Source organism: Pseudorasbora parva, chromosome 2 (genome assembly GCF_024679245.1).
Source record: "Pseudorasbora parva isolate DD20220531a chromosome 2, ASM2467924v1, whole genome shotgun sequence".
Taxonomy (NCBI): Eukaryota; Metazoa; Chordata; class Actinopteri; order Cypriniformes; family Gobionidae; genus Pseudorasbora; species Pseudorasbora parva.
In genome coordinates this window covers 48,351,499-48,368,265 of record NC_090173.1, presented here as the reverse complement: position 1 = coordinate 48,368,265, position 16,767 = coordinate 48,351,499, and the positions used below count along the sequence as shown (strand labels likewise).

The 16,767-nt window shown below is 38.4% G+C and overlaps 2 protein-coding genes across 2 annotated transcripts; one reads left to right on the top strand and one right to left on the bottom strand.

Moving 5' to 3' along the window:
* Positions 1-7,486, top strand: LOC137045912 (nuclear factor 7, brain). Its single transcript, XM_067422890.1, has 6 exons — positions 1-527; positions 3,478-3,573; positions 3,649-3,879; positions 3,962-3,984; positions 4,641-4,759; positions 6,134-7,486. The coding sequence occupies exons 1-6, from the start codon at positions 129-131 to the stop codon at positions 6,661-6,663; spliced, it is 1,398 nt and encodes a 465-aa protein (XP_067278991.1). The 5' UTR covers positions 1-128; the 3' UTR covers positions 6,664-7,486.
* Positions 7,487-8,530: 1,044 nt separating this feature from the next.
* Positions 8,531-16,422, bottom strand: LOC137055034 (G-protein coupled receptor 183). The gene is made up of 2 exons (XM_067429054.1): positions 16,386-16,422; positions 8,531-9,751 (listed from the first exon to the last, which is right to left on the bottom strand). Exon 2 carries the CDS (start codon positions 9,715-9,717, stop codon positions 8,770-8,772), a length of 948 nt encoding a protein of 315 aa, XP_067285155.1. The 5' UTR covers positions 9,718-9,751; positions 16,386-16,422; the 3' UTR covers positions 8,531-8,769.
* Positions 16,423-16,767: the final 345 nt, after the last annotated feature.

Below are 16,767 nucleotides of genomic sequence, written 5' to 3'. Positions count from 1 at the left end.
ACAGACACATTATCAGCGCTGTGCTCCATGAAACCAGAACACCTGTAAAGCTTCAACTGAGATGTCTAACGCAGACGACAAGCCATCCTCTTAAAACCAGAATACAGCGGTACCTGCGGCTGAAGGACATGTCTGCAAGCCTTCCCGAAGAGGACCTCTCCTGTCCCGTGTGCTGTGAGATCTTCCAGGATCCGGTGCTTTTGCCATGTAGCCACAGTTTCTGCAGGAGCTGTCTGAAGCACTTCTGGGAGAGCGCAGTCTTTCGCAGCTGCCCCATCTGCAGGAGAAAAGCCTCCAAGAAAAGCCCTCTTTCAAACCGGGCCCTCAAAAACCTGTGTGAAGCTTTTCTGCTGGGAAGAAGCCAGGACAGTGTGTCTGGATCAAACGCCCTGTGCTGGAGACATGGGGAAAAGCTCAAACTCTTCTGTCTGGTGGATCAGGAGCCCATCTGCGTGGTGTGCCAAGCCTCAAAAATGCACAAAGGTCACGACTGCTCTCCCACGGAAGAGGCGGCTCCGGACTGCAAGGTAGAGTTTGATAGAGCCACATTGTTTCGACAAACTGTGTTACATTGTGTTGCTGTTCTCAAGATTTACAACAGCAGAGCACAAGAATGCTGTTTATCAAGTTTGCTTTGACATGATCTCAGTGTTCGGCCAAAAAAAGATCATGGCAGGCTTTCAAACAACACCTTCTGCATTCGCCTTCTTCGAGTTCCCATTGTGGCATATGCGTCCCATTGTATTCTGGGAAAATGTGATCAACTCCATCCAAAATGTAACATAAATCTTTCAAAGGTTACTTGCACTGTTGGATTAGGGTAGTGCTGGAAAGAGAAGCTTATATTGAAAAAGATTGGCTTAAGTCGTTTATAGTTCTTCTGGAACGGTTGTTCTCATCTGGTGGGTTATAGGTCTGTTGTGAAAAAAAATCAGAAGTCTAGGTGCCACAGTCTAGGTGCCACAGCTTGAAATGAACGGTCCCCTCTTGTTTTAAAATGTGTGTTTAAAATATATATATATATATATATATATATATATATATATATATATGCTAAATGCTAAATGCAACAAACCATATAGGAGGTTTGGTTTTATAGGCAGACTTTTTAATAAGTCTGATTAAGCCCTAGTTTAATTAGGACATTTAAATAGCTTTTATAAATATGTCTTAGAAATTGTTTTTACTGGTGTACATTTTGAGAAAAAATAATGGCACTGATATATTTTTGCAAGTTGCTTTCAGTTAATGTGCCTCTATTATTAAAGTTTCCTAATGTTGTTTAAGAGGTCATCTACAACAGGCTTACATGCTCTGAAGCTCAAAAAACTTTAATTTTATCATAATATCTCTCTGAATTCCTTCTTTCTGTGAGCTACTGTGCTCTGATTGGCCAGATGGCTCAGCCTGTTGTGATTGCTCTATCGCTTTACAGCACTTGTTGGAAGCTAAACGTCCATAAAAACAGTATCGATGACTTTGATTTTACTACATCAATCCGAGCTCGCGAGTCCGATGATGAAACATTGAGAACTAATTATTCAATCCGAACCTCCATCACAAGGACAACTTGAGCAGGCCGTATCTCAGTGACGCTACTCAGTTTGAAGTACATTATGAGATGTTTCAACTGTTTTTCCTTACCATCAGCATTAACAATTGTATGTCCATCAACAAACCTACAGTCCCTGACAAAAGTCTTGTCGCTTATCTATTTTCTAGAAATACCTGATATTAACCTGACTTTTAATTAATCAATTGGTGTTAGAAATAGCTCATATGAAAAGCTAAAACCCTCCCAAATGATGTTTAATGCACTGAAATAAATAATTTTCACAGAAAAAATATTTATCATTTAATCAAGACAGAAAGGTCAAATTTTGGCAAGACAAAAGTTTTGTCGCCTATACAGAAATTGAACAAATTTACTGCAAATACAAAAATATGTCAGCAAATTAAGTTGTGGTGCTGTGAGATCCAAATTTAATATCTTGTATGACTTCCATGAGCTTGAAGGACTGCATCCATTCGGTTTAGCAAGGATTCATACAATTTATTGATGAAGTCATCAGGAATAGCTAAGAAAGCAGTCTTACATGCCTCCCAGAGTTCATCAATATTCTTTGGTTTCGTCTTCCATGCGTCCTCTTTCATCCTACCCCACATATGCTCAATGATGTTCATGTCTGGTGACTGGGCTGGCCAATCCTGGAGCATCTTGATCTTCTTCGCCTTGAGGAACTTTGATGTGGAGATGGAAGTATGCAATGGAGCACCGTCCTGCTGCAGAATTTGGCCTCTTTTATGGTTGGGAATATAAGAGGTAGCTAAGATTTCTTGGTATTTTAGACTATTGATGTTGCCTTCCACCCTGCAGATCTCGCACATCCCCATACTGGATGTAACCCCAGACCATGATTTTTCCGCCACCAAACTTCACTGTTTTCTGGGTGAATCTCGGATCCATTCTGGCTCCAGTAGGTCTCCTGCAATATTTGCGGCGACTGTGGTGTAATTCAACAGAAGATTCATCTGAAAATCCACCTTCTGACACTTTTCCAGCGTCCATCCTTTTAGCAGGCTGTGGGCCTTGGCAAATGCCACACGGTTTTTAAATTGTCTTTTGTTTAGTGCTGGCTTCTGGGCACTGATTCGACCATGGAGGCCATTTCGAGACAGAATCCGACAAACTGTTCTGGTTGACACAGGGACTTCAGGTGACCAGGTCTCGTGGAGCTCTGCTGCAGTGGAAAATGGGCTGGCCTTGGATTTTCGAGCCAACAAACGGTCCTCTCGAGCAGTTGTCTTGCGGGGTCTGCCTGACCTGGGCTTGTCAAAAACGTCTCCAGTCTCTTCAAATCTTTTTTTTATCCTCTGTACTTGAAGCTGAGACACATTTAAGGTGTCTGCCACATCAGCAGTGGATCTGGTCTTCAGCCTCTTGATAATCAAAACTTTAGTCTCTGGGTGAATCTTAGGCATGTTTGCAGAGGTCTAGTTGCAGTTGATGTGAAGGTCTAGCATACTGGGTTTCTTTTTATACACACTTGAGACCTAATTGATCCATTATTAGTCACAGGGGAAGCTCATATGACAAGGTGACAACACTTATGCCTTTGCAAAAATTGACTCAATGGGCTTTACCAAGCTGTGAATATTAGAATACTTTTTGAAAGTTTAGTTTTTCACTGAAACATTATCACAAAAGCTGGTGGGATTAAAATGAGCCATTTCTTGTAAAAAAATCTTGATTAGAAATATATTTCAGCGGCACTTTAGGTCAATTTGTACACAAGCGACAAGACTTTTGTCAGGGACTGTATGTGTATACGCCTGCAGTACCAGTTTTGGCCACAATCTTACATACACTTCCTTTAACTTTTGATGCCCAAAGCAAAATCTTTTTCCAGTTTTACACATATTACATTGAGGAATATATCATTGGTTTTACTTTTAAGAAAGATATTTCATTTACAGGATAAATTGTGTGCTGCTATGAAGATACTGCAGCATAAGCTGGACGTATTTAATAAAGCAAGGCAGTCTTCAGTCTTTACTCTGGAGCACATTAAGGTAAATATCCGATTTAATCAGATTAGTGCCTTTTGTCAGTCAGTAGATTTCTTCAATGGCAGTTATTTGTTTTAGAATCAGACTCAGCGGGTTGAAAGACAGATGAAGGAGGAGTTTCTCAAGCTTCATCAGTTTCTGTATGAGGAGGAAGAGCGCAGGTTATCAGCACTAAAGGAGGAGGAAGAGCGGAGGGTCGCAGCCGTGAAGAACAGAGATGAAGATAATGCACGGAGGATATTATCTCTTACAGACATGATCAGGACAATGGATCAAACCATAAATGCGGAAGAGTTAACATTGCTGCAGGTGAGAATATTTGCATCTTTTTGAATGACATTTTCTTATTCTTTCGTTCCTTCATTGATTCATTTGCCTTCATATTTTACAGAACTTCAAAGCAACTGTAGATGGGTAAGTATATCTATGGCTTTCTTTTTGTTACATTTCCTCTTTGCTTTCTCCTTTTGTCTTTGCTTTTGCTTCTTATTCAATGGTTCTGCGAAACTTGTGGGCCACAAACCTAAAAATGGTCGCGAGGGGAATCATATAGAATACAAAAATATGTTCTCTATGTCATCCTTTTTATGTGTGTGACCTATAAGACCTTTATAAAAGAAGTCACTGTTTGGCAAATGGTTAAGAGTCTATGATTGGATCAACATTTTGTTTATAGTATGTTATATGCTTGGCAACAGTTCTTCTAACCTAAATTGATGGAGTGTGTAGCTTTCATTTCTCAATCAACCATGTAGGAAGACACATCATAGCCATATCCCAGGAGGATAATGTCAGGATTCATTCGACTCAATCTGTGAAAGAATGAAGAATAATTTTCACACATGAGTTGACTCCTCCACTGAGTCCGGACCTTAAATGCATTGAAAGTCTTTGGGATCTGCTAGATGAGACTTTACAGAGTGCTGGATTCTTGCGTTGTCAATAGAAGATCTGGCACAAAAACTGATGCTCCTCTTGTTGGGGATAACATTTATTCTCATCAAGAGGTGCATTCATTCTTGGTCAAAGATCTTGTACTGACAATGCAAGATTCATTTTTTTTTTTGCAGAACATGGACCACATTGCAGGATCCAGAATGCGTGTCTAAATCATTGTTGGACGAAGCTAAGTATCTTGGGAATCTAAAGTACAAGGTCTGGGAGAGCATGCAGACTGTTGCACCTTACAGTAAGAACCTCTTTAAAGTACAGAAGGACACAGATAAGAATAGCCTAAAAATTAACCTTTATATGTGAGAGGAAACACATGTTGAAACCCTACGTTGGGTTAATTGGTTGACTTATATTTTTGGGTTAATAACTTTGTTAATTGCAAAGTTATAAGTATTTATAGTTGGTTCTTTCGTGGCTGATAGGACCACATACTGCATATTGGGATTTTGTAATGTCATATTAGCAGCTTTAATTAAACCAAACTACATAAAAGGTACTTAACACACACACACATTTTCTGCCAGTCTCATGTTAATCTTGAGCACCTATGGATTAGTACTACTTTCCTATCTCTGAAGAGTCTTTCGTTTTTTCATATTTATACAAGACAGATATGCTGTACAGATCTTTTCTGAAACAGCCAAACTCGTGGAGTGCAGTGGACAGAGCTAAAGAGTCACACAAACACACATATACACACACACTCAATACATCACGACATTATCCCTAGATATCTTTTGATTCTCTCACTCAGGTTGATGTGCATGTGCTCATCTGGGAGAAGTGTCAGAATGTATGAAATGACATTAGACATCCTCTAAAAAGGATGGTTTTAAAAGAAATTAAAAAAAAATAATAATAATAAAAAAAGAATGGTTTGAATCATGATCAAACAACATTGAAATTATAACAAACTTGGACTCAAAACATTCATTCAAAGAATTCAATTCCAAACTAGTAAAGGTGCATGGTGAAGAAAAAAGAAGAAAGTTTACATATATATATATATATATATATATATATATATATATATATATATATATATATATATATATATATATATATATATATATATATATATATATATATATATATATATATAAAATGCAAATATTATGTGTCCCAAATTTGTCACCCTTTATTGAATTTCTCTGTTTTAAAGTAAAATTAGACTGTTTAGCCTACATGATTTGAACAGAACCAAATGCAAAGATTATGTGTGTTCCCGCATGAGTTCACAATTGAAAAGTATATAATGACAAAAAAAAGAGAGAAAAAACTGTAAATGACAAATAAAAGTAATTAGTAAGTTATTATGCCGCATAAAATCGCCATAAAATAAAAGTACAAATGGCAAAACAAAACTGGGTTATACTTCTGCTTGTTTATTTATGTAACACCAAATCTCACATTACAAATGGAATACTCAGTTTTTATGACAATTGAGTTTGGAATAACATAATTTTTTAATACAGTCTTATCCATATATTGCACTTTACTTGCATTGCCGGGACAATAAGTTAATTTAATCAAGCTGATTTTCGGAGTGATAGCATATCAGTATATGTAAACATGCTCACTGCATGTTTTCAATGTCTTCTTTTGTCAGGCCCAATAATTCTGGACCCAAACACAGCCCACCCTTGCTTGACGTTGTCTGATGACCTCACCAGTCTCCACTATAGCACCCCAAACCAAGGGCTCCCCAGTAACCCTGAGCGTTTCCATATCAGCGCAGAGGTGCTGGGCTGCACTGCCTTTAACTCGGCAAGCCACAGTTGGGAGGTTGAAGTTGGTGACAATGAGGACTGGATCCTGGGCTTGGCCAGCGAGCGAGTGAAGAGAGATAAGGAAGTACCTGCGAGACCAGAGAATGGCTTCTGGACCATTTGCCTCCGTGATGGGCAATACAAGGCTATGGCATCACCCCCAACAGCTCTAAAAGTGGAGGACAAACTGCAGAGGGTCTTGGTTCAGCTGAACTGGGACAGAGGGGAGGTGATTTTTTCAAAGCCATCATGTCAGGAAATTCTATTCACTTTCAAACATGTCTTCACAGAAAAGCTGATGCCATACTTCTACACGCAAAGCAAGCATCCTTTGCGAATTCTATCCAAGCCTGTGTTGGTGTCTACATGAAAGTATCGTTTAAAATTATGAAATGAGGATTTTCAACAAAAAACAGAAAACCTTTTATGCGTTTTGGACATTTATTTACACAACAATGGCATGTTGGGGGCCTTTTAGAGGGAGGGGAAAGTTCTGCAGTCAGTGATGGTTTGGGGTGCCATGTCATCTGCTGGTGTAGGTCCACTGTGTTTCTGTTTTCTGAGGTCCATGGTCAATACAGCCATAGACCAAGAAGTTTTAGAGCTGGTTTAAGGACCATGGTATCCCTGTTCTTAATTGGCCAGCAAACTCGCCTGAACTTAACCCCATAGGAAATCTATGGGATATTGTGAAGAGGAAGATGTGATATGTCAGACCCAACAATGCAGAATAGCTGAAGGTCACTATAAGAGCAACCTGGGCTCTCATAACACCTGAGTTATGTGCCACAGACTGATCGACTCCATGCCACGCCGCATTGGTGCAGTAATTCAGGCAAAAGGAGCCCCAACTAAGTATTGAGTGCTGTACATGCACATACTTTTTATGTTCATAATTTTCAGTTGGCCAAGATTTCTAAAAATCCTGTATTTGTGATTTGTGTTGGCCTTAAGTAATAGTCTAATTTTCTGAGATATTGAATTTGTTGTCAGTTATAATCATCAAAATTACATGTGAACATTTGAAATATATCCGTCTTTGTGTAATGAATTAATATAATATATAAGTTTCACTTTTTGAATGGAATTAGTGAAATAAATAAACTTTTTAATTATAATTATATTATATGACTAGCACTTGTACATCATTGTCTGGTAAACGTGCCTTTAATGTGACTCTGACTTTGTCTTACAATTTACATTGATATGCAAGCTTATCTTTACTGCTATTAAAAACATTAAAACTAATTCCTCAATCATTTTGATTTTGTCCCTAACTTCCAACAGACAAAAAATAAAAATAAAAATAATAATAATAATAATAATAATATTGAATTGATTTTTTTTTATCTAGCCTGCTTTACAAAATATTAATTTGTCCTAACAAATGGTGTTGATTTCCGCTTTTGCAGGACGTGTTCAGCTGCATATTTGCTCTGTTTATTATAAGAATTTATATTATATGAGGATTTGAAAACAGCCCTATATTAGTACACCAGACTATCATGACTCACTGGTGTCACTTGGTGCATGACATCACTGCATGTAAGATCTTATCGCCCTGATTGGGTGCATGTTTTGAATGTTATTCAGATCTTAACTCACCTGTAACCTAGAGTTCAATGAGTAGGAGAGCCAGGATACCCTAGCAGTGGACTTGGGCCAATTGTAAGCTTTGCTTGACTTCAGTGAAAACTCTTGAACCAACAACACAAACCTGAGATGCAGACAAGAGGAAACCACTGGATGAACTTAGGATGAGTCAGAGCAACAAAACCTCATGGGATCATCTTTTAAGGATACATTTGGTCAAGGATGACAAAAACAAATGTTTGAACACATTTATTTCTAGGGTCCATTACAAACAATTTCCCATAAAGAACTTTATTCAATTTTTATCCGATACACATGGTGGCGCCACAACTCTTTAAATGAACAACTGAATGTTTTATTTAGGATTCACAAAATATAGTTATATGTTAAAGCTTGGAAGTTACAAACAATGCATATTGGCATAATGAATTCGAAATTCAGCCTTACAATTCATCAAAGACATAAATGAAATAGTGTAAAATCTCCAGTACAAAAGAGAAGCATTGAACAACTGGAAGACAGCTATACTGTGTAAGTTTTTGAATCCTTTCTCATATGATTGTTAGCTGTATGTGTACGCTCCATTAACTGAGACTTGTTACAGCACTAGCAGGCTGTTGCCCTTGTTTGTTTAGTTGCTTCTATTGCTCACCTCATTTGCAATTCCCTTTGGATAAAAGCGTCTGCTAAGTGAATAAATGTAAATGTACATGTAAATTATTTTTGCTACAAAGATCCAAGTTTAATTTATAATAGAATATATTTTTATATAGCAAACCGAAGAGCTATGAAATATTACTACTAGGCTACACCAGTATGTTAAATATTTCAACTTAACATGCAGTGTTAAGTTGAGTGTTTCAGACATTAGTTCAGGCAGAAGTCATTCCTTTGGCTTGTCTTGTTTCTTGCAGCTTAACTTCTTCACACAAGATTCAGGCAAGAATGGTACTTTCTCCAGGCGGGACAAATAAGTTAAGGGCTGGATAGTGCTGCTGATGTTTAAAAAGGCATAGCCCACCGGTTGCACATAGCAAGTGAAGATCTTACGTGGGTAATGGTCTTCAAAGGGGAACAGAGCAACCGGAGGAAGATAGTTGCTCATGATGATGATCAAGATAGACAGCACCATCTTAAACGCCTTTCTTTTCATAGGATGCATCTCATCTTTACCAGAGCCTCGTGAGCGTTTCAGGGCCCAGAGGATGGCCATGTTACACACCACCATCCAGGTGAAAGCAAACAAGACCTCACCAGTGAAAACCTTTTCAAAGTTGGGCAGGCCACCAACGGTTTTGGCTGAAGCATAAGCAAACGTGAGCAGAAGAACCACAATGGACAGGCCGATCCTGTATTTGATGTCCTTTAACTGTCCGAATGTGATGGGGAAGAGAACGGCTATAAATCGATCCAGACAGACACACGAGAGGAAGAGCGGGCCGCTGGTGTCCTTGACACCAAAGGAGAACTTCAGAGCCATCCAGCCCATAGCACTCTTCCAGTGGTAGAGATTAAGGAAAGCTATTATAGTCATGAATCCGAAGTAGGCGTCCATGAAAGCCAGGCAGCCCAGGAAGATGTCAGAAGTTGAAGGCTCATTCCGGGTGTTTATTAGGCTTGCTATGACCAGGATGTTGGCAGGTATTCCTATGATTACGTTGAAGGATTGTATAGTTAGATCAAAAATGATACCACTCACCATTTGTTCGCACCCTTCAAACACACTGAAGACGTGCGTCGCATTGACTGAATCGGTAGTCACGTTAGAAGGGGGCAGGTTGCTTTTAAGAACATAACTTGTTCTTGAGTCGTGACGTAGTCGACCCTCCATTAATTCTGAGTATCTGAAACCAATGATTGAGATTCTGGAGAAGAAGAAAAGGGCAAGATAGAAGAACATATTAACATGTAAATATAATTTGTCTGTATTGTGAATTGTTTAAGTTAAGGGTGACCAAACTTGCTCCTGGAGGGCCACTGTCCTGCATATCAATAAAGCATACTTAAACCAGCTAATCATAGTCTTGACTAGAAACCACATAGATGTGTTGGGGTAGGACATTGGCCTTTCAGGAGCAGGATTGGAATGGACACCCCTGACTTATGTCCTCTGAGTGAGGCAGGGGTATCCTATCCTGCTGCAGAACAGGAATATGTTTCAGGGTTTAGCCCCCACCCTAATCAAACACACCTGAACCAGATGGTTACCTGGAAAGTACATCTGCATTAATCTGAAGCAGCTTTTAAATGTATAGGAAACTAGCTATACAGTATTGGCTACCCTGAAGGCCCCTTCACTTTGGTTGGTAAGGCCAAAAAGGCATTTGTGCATGTGCAACTCTGCTGTAAGCTTCATAAACTTAGGAAAAATGTATTCACCAGGGGTATGTTCCTGAAGCACTACTATCTCACAGAGTTTAGCTCCAACTCCAATCAAACCCCAGTCAGCAAATTAAGTTGTTCAGGATTACTTGAAAATTACATGATTACTTTATGTGTTGGTCTAGGGTTCCAGGAAAGTGTGCAGGAAGCTAGTCATTAAGGAGCAGAATTGGTAATTAGTTGTATTTGGTACAGGGCATCTGAGCAGATTTAATCTTAATGTCAATTCATGGATCATCTAAAATTTTGTGATCTGACAATACACTCACTTAAAGGATTATTAGGAACGCCTGTTCAATTTCTCATTAAATATCTAATCAACCAATCACATGGGAGTTGCTTCAATGCATTTAGGGGTGTGGTCCTGGTCAAGACAATCTCCTGAACTCCAAACTGAATGTCAGAATGGGGAAAAAAGGGGATTTAAGCAATTTTGAGCATGGCACGGTTGTTGGTGCCAGATGGGCTGGTCTGAGTATTTCACAATCTGCTCAGTTACTGGGATTTTCACACACAACCATTTCTAGGGTTTACAAAGTATGGTGTGAAAAGGGAAAAACATCCAGTATGCGGCAGTCCTGTGGGTGAAAATGCCTTGTTGATGCTAGAGGTCAGAGGAGAATGGGCCGACTGATTCAAGCTGATAGAAGAGCAACTTTGACTGAAATAACCAATTGTTACAACCGAGGTATACAGCAAAGGCACAACACCCACAACCTTGAGGCAGATGGGGTACAACAGAAGAAGACCCCACCGGGTACCACTCACCTCCACTACAAATAGGGAAAAGAGGCTACAATTTGCACAAGCTCATCAAAATTGGACAGTTGAAGACTGGAAAAATGTCGCCGGGTCTGATGAGTCTCGATGTCTGTTGAGACATTCAGTTGGTAGAGTCAGAATTTGGCATAAACAGAATGAGAACATGGATCCATCATGCCTTGTTACCACTGTGCAGGCTGGTGGTGGTGGTGTAATGGTGTGGGGAATGTTTTCTTGGCACACTTTAGGCCCCTTAGTGCCAAATGGGCATTGTTTAAATGCTACGGCCTGCCTGATCATTGTTTCTGACCATGTCCATCCCTTTATGACCACCATGTATCCATCCTCTGATAGCTACTTCCAGCAGGATAATGCACCATGTCACAAAGCTTGAATCATTTCAAATTGGTCTCTCTGTTTTTTGTTTGTTTTTTAAACAACAATTTTTATTTAAAAAAAAACTGTCATACAGTTTAGGACAACCATTCAATTTTTCATTATAACTGGATAAAAAAAGAGAGATAAAATAAAGTAAAATAAGATACATATAAATAAATAAATAAATAAATAAATATCAAGTAGATAATACAGATTAGTAGATAAAAGAAAATAGTCAATACGAGAAAATGTTTTATATGTACTAGATTAGCTTAACTTATTATTTAATAAGTTAAACTATCTGTGTGTCTGTTCCTCCAAATATCTATTAAATTGAAATCGTATATATACTGTTTTAACTCTATTCTGGTTTGTACATGAGAGAGAGCTTTATTCTGGATATAAAGCACAATTGAAATCTCCCCCTATAACTAATGCCCTGGTAGTCCATCGAATAGTAAAAATAGATTACTGTAAAAAATAGGATTATCCACATTGGGTCCATAAACATGAACTAAATTCAGTCTAACAGAAAGGATCTCAGTTTGGTATATTTAAATACCTCCCAAGTCGGTCCTCGATAGTGTTAATTATTTGTAAAGGTATGGATTTATGTATGAGTGTAATAACTCCCCTTGACTGTAAATTAAAGGAGGCAGAAAACACTTGCCCTGGCCATCTCTTCCTTACCATAGCCACATCACTTGGAGCTAAATGAGTTTCTTGGAAGAACACTATTTTAGCTTTCATTTGTTGAATTCTATTCATCACTTGTTTTAACTTTACAATTTAGTTTAGACCTCTAATATTTCAGGATGTAAAATGAATATCAGATAAGGGAGCCATCATTGTATATACAGCATATTCCCCTTCTTGCAAAAAGTACAAAAGTAAGTATATAGACTATTATTGAAGTAAGAGAAGAGAACAAAAAGAGGGAAAAAAACAAAACAAAAAAGCCGGAAGCAACAACATTGTAACAGCAAAATACAGCCAAACAGACCAACTGGCCAACAATCAGGTATTTCCTAAATGAAATACTATCACCTCTCCTCCCTTCCCCAAAACACTTCCCAAGGTCTTCTCAAAAGAGCCTGATTATGGAACTACATCGGTCCACCTGTGATCCTATCATGGTGAGGAACAGCTTGACTGCTGGTCAGACGAGCCCGCAACAGTCCGAGATATCAACCCAACATCATGAAAAATATATATTAGCATCAGTGGTAAACCATAAGTTTGCTTACGTTCATGCAACTGATCCCAAAGCGAAACGTCTTCCTTTAATTCCCGCTAAACTTTGTCTTTCAGATCTCGCAGAAACTGGGCATCTGAAGAATTTTCGAACAAGTTGCGCTTTCCCTTGTATGTCATGCACAAAGTAGCTGGATGCAGGATGCCATAACGCAATTCGGGGAAGTTAAGATTGCGAAGATCCTTCTTCACCGTGTCGAAACTTTTCCGTTTCTTGTGTAGTTCAGCTGACACGTCAGAAAAGAACATAAGCTTTATTTTGTCCAACATTATGGTGCCTGCTGTTCGAGCTGCTTTCAGGGTGCAGACATTGTCAGCATAGTTTAGGAATTTCATTATCACAGCTCTCGGCAGAGAGTCAGAACGATCTTCGGAGAATCTGACGATTTGGTGCGCTCTCTCTATTACAAGGGGGCCAGGAACGTTTTCTGGGCCTAGGATCTCAGGGAGTAATTTCTCTAGAAAGGCACACATATCATTTCCTTCTTTTTTTCAGGGAGTCCCACTAATCGTAGATTGGACTGTCGTAAATTTATCGTAAATTTAAAATTGAATCAGTATGTCAGCATTTATTGGGTTAGAATAAAATTGAAGTCAGTATTTGTAGCGAAGTTCGAATCGCGTTCACTCAGCACCGCGTCATAACCGGAAGTCCAAATTGGTCTCTTGAACATGAGAATGAGTTCACTGTACTGAAATGGCCCCCACAGTCACCAGATCTCAACCCAATAGAGCATCTTTGGTATGTGGTGGAATGGGAGCTTTGTGCCCTGAATGTGCATCCCACAAATCTCCACCAACTGCAAGATGCTATCCTATCAATGTAGGTCAACATTTCTAAAGAATGCTTTCAGCCCCTTGTTGAATCAATGCCACATAGAATTAAGGCAGTTCTGAAGGCGAAAGCGGGTCAAACACAGTATTAGTATGGTGTTCCTAATAATCCTTTAGGTGAGTGTACATGGCAAATAGTGTCTCCCCCTAGGATTCTCCTGTTATCCCTCTACATATACCCAAAGGAGGGGAGCCACTGCACAAACACAAGTGCACAGAGTACACAAAAACATATCTGTGGAGAACAACTCTCGAGAGGGAATTCAGGGTCCATAGAAGACAAACATGAGACCTGCCCCATTTCTTCAACTTGGATATATAAGGGCAGACTTAAGCTGCACTTGTGCAGTAAATTGTGAATAGTATTGATTCAACATGAAAATTATTTGGCCAGGAATGCCATCTTGAATTGCATGATTATTATTTTGAAGACTTTGTTTCTCCAACCCTGGTTCTGGAGTACCCCTAACACTGCACGTCTCCCTAATCCAAGGGTGTTCATTCCTGCTCCTGGAGAGCGAATGTCCTGCAGAACTTGGCCCAACCAGCCTGGAAGTTTCTAATCATCTTGAAGATCTTTTTAAGCTGGTTTAGACATATTTAATTACGGTAGGAATTAAATCATGCAGGAAGATGTCCATCCAGGACCAGAATTGGACATCCCTGCTTTAATCAAACACCTCATTACCACAGACGCCATGACCTTAAATAGATGTGTAATGTGCACTGCTGGGTGTCCTCCAGGACAAGGGTGGGGAAACATAAAACATGTCAAACATAATGTGTGAAGGACTTTGGAACTTCTGTGGTTCATCTGTCCCCTTTATAGTAGAGCTCATGTGAAGCACCACCTTGTTAAGTCTGAAGGGACAGTAGGCTTCATGTGTTCTTGTCATGCTTTTCTCTGTACTGCTGCTCCTCTGGGGCCTCAGAAGGGCCCTTGTGGCCCTACTCTCTCTGCCTTCAGGCTAAACTCTCCCCAGTGGTACGTCTGCTAAAGGATAAGCAGGCTCCCTGGGACTGACACTGTTAATCAATTATGTTTTTCTCCTTTAGCTCTGGGGACTTCAATCAGCTAGAGGTGAACAATGGGTAGGTGATTTTGACAAGTGTTAAAGTTATTTGAGATATCTGTTGTTCTATTTACACACTCTTAATCAGTGGGTCTTAACCCTGGTCCTGATGTATGCCCAACACTTTACAACATGTTTTATGTCGGCATAATCAGACCTGATTGCTCATTAAGTAGAGACTCCAAGACCTAAAATGAATGTGCTATAAGAAAGACATCCAAAATGCATACTATTGCTGTACTGAAGTCCCAGAGTTGGTCTTCATAAAATGTCATTAAAATGTAACCACATATACTACATCTGAAACAACTTGAATTTTCCACTTACATAATCATTACTTTATGGTAGGGAAATAGCCAAACAAGTTTCAACCACAACCATCCACCCACTTCTACTAACTGTGACCAGCACAACACCAACTTAGCAAATGTTTCAGCAAGAAGGTGTGTTTTTGACAGATTTATCAACTGGTGAAAGCAGTTTGAGGCCATGTTAAGGGGTTGTATAAGGGGTTCTCATTTAAAATCAATTAATTAATTGAACTATCGGTAACTGTTTTTTTTTTAGCTCCCTGTGATACTTTCCTCCCCAAACAAGCCAAAAGTAGTATTTGGGTGAATGTGTGCTAGTGCCGTACACCAGAGGTAAAGCCAATCAATTCTCATTCTAAATGAAAAAGAAAAATGTTTGCCAGGGATTTGGTCACATAATCTCTTATTTTCAAAGCAAGAGTTATAGCAAACAGACATTTTTAAAAAATCCTAATTATGTGATTGATCTTATATCAAGTGAGGCAGGCACCCCCATGAGATGAAGGTTCGACTTATAATAAGTATAATAATACTGATAATAATATTAGTAATATTAATGTTATCACCATTACATAATGTTCACGTGGTTTGAGTGTTGACCCCACTGTGACTAAAGTGGAATAGAAAAGGCATAAATTGTCAAGACACAGCAGTATTAGTGCAAGGAATATTTTTTGGCTCCTACATGCTATTTCCCCACATGCTAGAAAACATGCTGCTGCTAAACTTCAGAATTTCAGTTGGTGAATTCACATAGCTGATTTCTCTTCTCATTTTAGTAATAATTTGATGCACCAGTATTGTTCAAATGTATTTTGTTGTTGTTGTTGTTGTTGTTGTTGTTTGTTTGTGACAAATATTACAGTTTTGGGTGAGTAAATTAATGTATTTGAATTTTAAACTTTTTTTATATTTATTTTGTCATGTAGCTAGTAAAATAAAATTATATATATATATATATATATATATATATATATAAAGATATATATATATATATATTGTTAATAGTTATTAAAATGATGAAAATATATATTATGAAAACTTGGTAATACTTTGTTTTACAGTGCCCTTGTTACATGTACATAGTAATAACAGTATGCACAATTACATGCAACTAACCCTTAAATAAAACCTAATCCTACATTAACCCTATAGCAACATAGTTAATTATTACTCAGTACTTAAATATATAATTATACTGTAACGATGACACCTTAAAATGAAGTGTAAAACTTAAAAGCTTAAAAGGTGTACCAAATATCTCCTATTATCAGTGTCATTTTACATGTAACATTACCAATTCATTATATTTATAATAGTTGAACATACTCCTAGCACAACCTAAACAACTGGAAGATAATCATGATTTTTCACATAACCATTCGTGTAATGACAAAAGCCTGTGGCACAAATAATGACATTATTATGGCATGCAAAACAGTATTTAGGGCTATCGATATACATAACATGAAGATTGAAAATACAAGAAAAAGTGTGCTTCTTACCAGACAGAAGTTTTTAGTCGCTAAAGATGCGGGTCAGATTGTGGAGTCGCCTTTATAAACATCACGAGGCCAGGAGGAATTACAATTGTTGATAGGAGGCAGGGTCTTTTTTGAGATGCTTTCTGGACTCGGTCCCTGATGGTGAATTAGACTCTGTTTTCTAGATTCCTCACAGGATCAAAGCTGTTTTGGTGGGTGTTTTTTTTTGTGGTAAAAGCGTATAGTGTGTTGTTTTAGAACTTACTCTTTAAGACTCATTTGGATTATTTTGAATCAAATGGATTCATTTTAGTAATGTGAAAGATCAGCTTTTGTAAGAAAAAGGGAGAGACCTTTCTTTCAGTTTTATCATTTTCTGACTGCACCTCTTCCTACTTTACCA

Coding starts and splice junctions, on each gene's coding strand:
- LOC137045912 (XM_067422890.1), top strand. CDS start 129: ATGTCTGCAAGCCTTCCCGAAGAGGACCTCTCCTGTCCCGTGTGCTGT. Junction 3,985..4,640: donor TTCAAAGCAACTGTAGATGG/GTAAGTATATCT, acceptor TTTTTTTTGCAG/AACATGGACCACATTGCAGG. Junction 4,760..6,133: donor GCAGACTGTTGCACCTTACA/GTAAGAACCTCT, acceptor TTCTTTTGTCAG/GCCCAATAATTCTGGACCCA.
- LOC137055034 (XM_067429054.1), bottom strand. CDS start 9,717: ATGGAGGGTCGACTACGTCACGACTCAAGAACAAGTTATGTTCTTAAA.